At 33.6% G+C, this 4,756-nt stretch overlaps 1 protein-coding gene across 1 annotated transcript in view; it reads left to right on the forward strand.

The window, feature by feature from the left end:
* LOC106474597 overlaps positions 1-3,893 on the forward strand; it is a gene marked incomplete at its 5' end in the record, with an annotated part of 24,652 nt that extends 20,759 nt beyond the window's left edge. Inside the window, 3 exons of the mRNA XM_022402910.1 lie at positions 1,776-1,928; positions 3,227-3,505; positions 3,862-3,893. Of these exons, the coding sequence (XP_022258618.1) occupies positions 1,776-1,928; positions 3,227-3,505; positions 3,862-3,893 (464 nt within the window). The remainder of the gene's footprint in view (positions 1-1,775; positions 1,929-3,226; positions 3,506-3,861) is intronic.
* Between the last annotated feature and the right edge of the window lie 863 nt (positions 3,894-4,756).

The raw sequence follows: 4,756 nt of genomic DNA on the forward strand, positions 1-4,756 counted from the left end.
CAATATCAAATAAAACCATATAAACAATATCAAATAAAACCATATAAACTGAACACTTTATTTATAGTGCCAGTTCATTGATTAAACTAAACATATTATTTAAAGTGTTACTTTGTTAATTAAACTGAACATTTTATTTAAAGTGTTACTTTGTTGATTAAACTAAACACTTTATTTAAAGTGTTACTTTGTTAATTAAACTAAACACTTTATTGAAAGTGCTATTTTATTGATTAAATTGAACATTTTATTTAAAGTGTTAGTTTGTTGATTAAACTAAACACTTTATTGAAAGTGCTATTTCATTGATTAAACTAAACACTTTATTGAAAGTGCTATTTCATTGATTAAACTGAACATTTTATTTAAAGTGCTATTTCATTGATTAACTGAACACTTTATTTAAAGTGTTAGTTTGCTACCAAACATTTCTAAAATTTCAACAATTCCGAGTAACTGTTACATTTTTGTTACCTCACTTTAAAAGAAAGTTTTAGAAATTGAACAAAGAAAAAAAAAGTGTTTTAAAGCACTAAAAATGTTGAAATGTACCAGTTGCTAAATACTGGCCCCCCAGTGGCACAGCGGTATGTCTGCGGACTTACAACGCTAGAATCCGGGTTTCGATACTCGTGGTGGACGGAGCACAGATAGCCCATTGTGTAGCTTTGTGCTTAATTACAGCAAACAAAGCTAAATACTAATAAGAAAACACGCGTAGTAGCGCCACCTAGTGGTGGATTAATTGATTACTGAGTCAGTACTAATAGCTATATAGCATGAACTATTCGTTATAATAGGCATAAAACGATATAAGATATTGAACGCTACTATTCTATTGTCATGATGTCAGTTTCTAAGGCACAACAACGTGTCTTTTTTCAGCTTCTGTTGACTATTAATGAGTATTAGTCACGCGCGAGTCTCATAAGTTTTGTTAAACGTGATCGTTACTTTACACTTGATTATATATGGAACATTTATATAAATAGGCGAAGAACAAGACAAAACCTTTGAGATATCAATTGTTCTTTATTGCTTTTAAAAGGGGCGTGTTCAAAGGAGCCATTAGCGCCCTCTGTCGGATGAACCACTTTCATTTCTCCTTAAAGCATACAAATCAGCCAGCATTCAACGAAGAAAGTTTAATTCCAATAACAAGTGTTGATTTACGTACAGTATGACTTTCAGAGAGGACCTACAAACAGTCTAACTCAGCTACAGAGGACTTACATACAGTGTAACTCCTATGAACAGTCTTCACCAGGGAGGACCTGCACACAGTTTAACTCCGCCAGAGAAGAATTGGGTACAGTCTAAACCTGCTGAAACTGTGCAATCATAATTTTCTTCTGTACAGGTGGACAGTCGTAGACAGATATGGTTGTGAAATATCTAATTACTATTGGATGCTTTGTTTTCATTAACCTCGTGATTAAGCCAATCCTTCAAACATTAGAATCGGTAAGACTAATAGATAGATGGGGTTGATTTATTTAAGTTCTGTCTACACGTTTTACGTTATTTTAAACACACAGTGACAGGAGAATACTAATACTACAAGTACAGGGTTTAGGCTGTCGTTGGATATGTAAGGTAAAGTAAATGTACCTTTAAACTCTGGTGAATATTTTTTTACGAATTCTGAGGTTCGAGTATCAGATATTGAATATTAATAGAAGACAATAGAAACATTACTTTTACCGTTAGGTGTCTCTGTATTTGTATGTTTTATAACCATGTGATATATAATATTACTATTCTCCATTTCACAGGTAGCATATTTCGAGCAAGCAACACGTGGCGCCTTCGTGCGGCGGAACAAGCAGTAGAAGATGTTAATAATGATCCGTCAATACTTCCGGATACACATATAGAACTAGTCAGCACTACAACGGACGGCTCCAATTTCAACTTTCTACAAAAGAGTAAAAACACAAGTTTTTAAAAATTTGCTACTTTTTCTGCAAACAACTTTTTTAAATAGCAATACATTTTGAAAGTTAAACACTGGAGCTATTACAAAGAGTATATAATATTCGCTTAAAGGTGACGCGAACGTTTGATGTTTTTACTTTGGATTAATCAATCAGCAGCTCTAACCTTATTTAGATTTAACAATGAAACTCTACTACCAAGTTTTATAAATCAATGTTTGTTTGCTTGTAATTAAGCACAAAGGCGCTCAATGGGCTATCTGTGCTCTGCCCACCAGGGGTATCGAAACACGGTTTCTAGCATTGCCACTGGGGGACAAAATCTAACTCTCTGCTTGTAATAGTGTTAGGTATTTATATTCACTATGGGTTTAGTTTTTTTCAGCAATATTAATTTTCCCAACTGGTATATTTGATGTTTTAATAGAGATAAGAATTTCGGTACACATGAATTAATACAGAGTAGAAGTGTTTGGGTTTTGAGTGATATAGTTTCAAGAAAGAGGAGGCATGACTGTTGTGATATAGAAATAACGCTACTGAGGTGTTTTACCTTCATACTAACTAGGGTTAGTGGTACTGAGGTGTTTTACCTTCATACTAACTAGGGTTAGTGGTACTGATCTGTTATTGTTACATACTAACTAGGGTTAGTGGTACTGATGTGTTATTGTTACATACTAACTGGGGTTAGTGGTACTGATGTGTTATTGTTACATACTAACTAGGGTTAGGGGTACTGATGTGTTATTGTTACATACTAACTAGGGTTAGGGGTACTGATGTGTTATTGTTACATACTAACTAGGGTTAGTAGTATTGATGTGTTATTGTTATATACTAGCTATGGTTAGTGCTATTTACTACAAGGATTGTTGTTGTTTGTTACTAAGCACAAAGCTACACAAAGGGCTATCTGTGCTCTGCTCATCAGAGGTATCGAAACCCGGTTTCTAGTGATATAAGTCCGCAGACATAACGCTGTGCCACTGGAGGTCTACTACAAGGAAACCAGTAGAGAGTAAATTTTATTGTTAGGGCAAATTATAATTGATATATATTTAAATTAAAGTATACTAAACAGGATAAATATGTATAATCTTCCATTTTATTTCTTCCAAAAAAAAAAAAGGTTTGGGTGTTTCTACTAACATCCGCTAGAATTAAATTGTAGTACACAATACAGGTGTCTACGACATTTCACTTTTTTCTTGAAAAATTAGAGCTTTAGATTTTTTCTGCCTCCGGTAGGGGACGCTATTTTACTTTACTTTTCCATCTTTTAATAGCTTGTTACCTCTTGGAACAGAATGTGGTCGTTATCATCGGACCAAGCTCCTCTTCACACACTAAAGTCACACATGCACCAATAGGAAATCTTCATGTGCCACACTTTGCTCCCACCGCTACAGACCCTACCTTGTCTTTTAACCCTATTGGTCAATCTCCTTACCCTACCTTAATCAAAATGACGCCTCCCGACAGATTCCAGATGATGGCCCTCAGCACTCTTATGATTACATTCAATTGGAGAACAACTGCTATCATTGCAGAAAGTTCTGATTACGGTAAGTAAAAACGGTCAATCATATCATTTCAGAGGTTACTATATATGTTAAATAAAAATGGTCAATCATATCATTTCAGAGGTTACTATCTATGGTAAATAAAAACGGTCAATCGTATCATTTCAGAGGTTACTAATTATGGTAAATAAAAACGGCCAATCGTATCATTTCACTCCAGGGACTTTATTTATTTATGATTGACCATTTTTATTTACCATAGTTAGTAACCTCTGAAATGATATGATTGACCGTTTTTATTTACCATAGATAGTAACCTCTGAAATGATATGATTGACCATTTTTATTTACCATAGTTAGTAACCTCTACTAGTACTATGATTTTTTTTATTCAACAGGCCTGTCAGTAGTACTAGTACAGGCCTGTTGAGTAAAATCAGTAGTACTAATACGAGCCTGTTAAGTAAAACCAGTAGTACTAGTACAGGCCTGTTGAGTAAAATCAGTAGCACTAGTTCAGGCCTGTTGAGTAAAATCAGTAGTACTAGTACAGGCCTATTGAGTAAAATCAGTAGTACTAGTACAGGCCTGTTGAGTAAAACAGTAGTACTAGTACAGGTCCTTACGCAGAATTTTTGAAAAGGGGTTCTAATTTATGAGATCAAAAGTCAACACATATTGTGCAAAGCACAATCAGCATACAAAACATGCTAATGCTACGGGGATCTGGGGACATACCACCCCCTTTCAGAAAAATGTTTAAAATATAGATGCAATGGGATTAAATGTGAAATGAATTTTGGATGTTTAAACAATTGTATGGCTGCTCACATAACAACCAATGAAAAGTCAAGAAATCATCATTTTATTGTAACACTGCAGGGGGAGCTACATAAATATGAATGTTTTATTTAATTTACTTAAATTAAATTGGTTACTCTTTACTTAAATTACCCTGGTTACTCTTTACTTAAATTAAATTGGTTACTCTTTACTTAATTAAATTGGTTACTCTTTACTTAAATTACCCTGGTTACTCTTTACTTAAATTAAATTGGTTACTCTTTACTTAATTAAATTGGTTACTCTTTACTTAAATTAAATTGGTTACTCTTTACTTAAATTACCCTGGTTACTCTTTACTTAAATTAAATTGGTTACTCTTTACTTAAATTACTCTGGTTACCCTTTACTTAAATTACTCTGGTTACCCTTTACTTCAATTAAATTGGTTACTCTTTACTTAAATTACTCTGGTTACCCTTTACTTCAATTAAATTGGTTACTCTTTAC

The sequence above is a fragment of the Limulus polyphemus genome, unplaced genomic scaffold (genome assembly GCF_000517525.1).
Source record: "Limulus polyphemus unplaced genomic scaffold, Limulus_polyphemus-2.1.2 Scaffold7416, whole genome shotgun sequence".
NCBI lineage: Eukaryota > Metazoa > Arthropoda > Merostomata > Xiphosura > Limulidae > Limulus > Limulus polyphemus.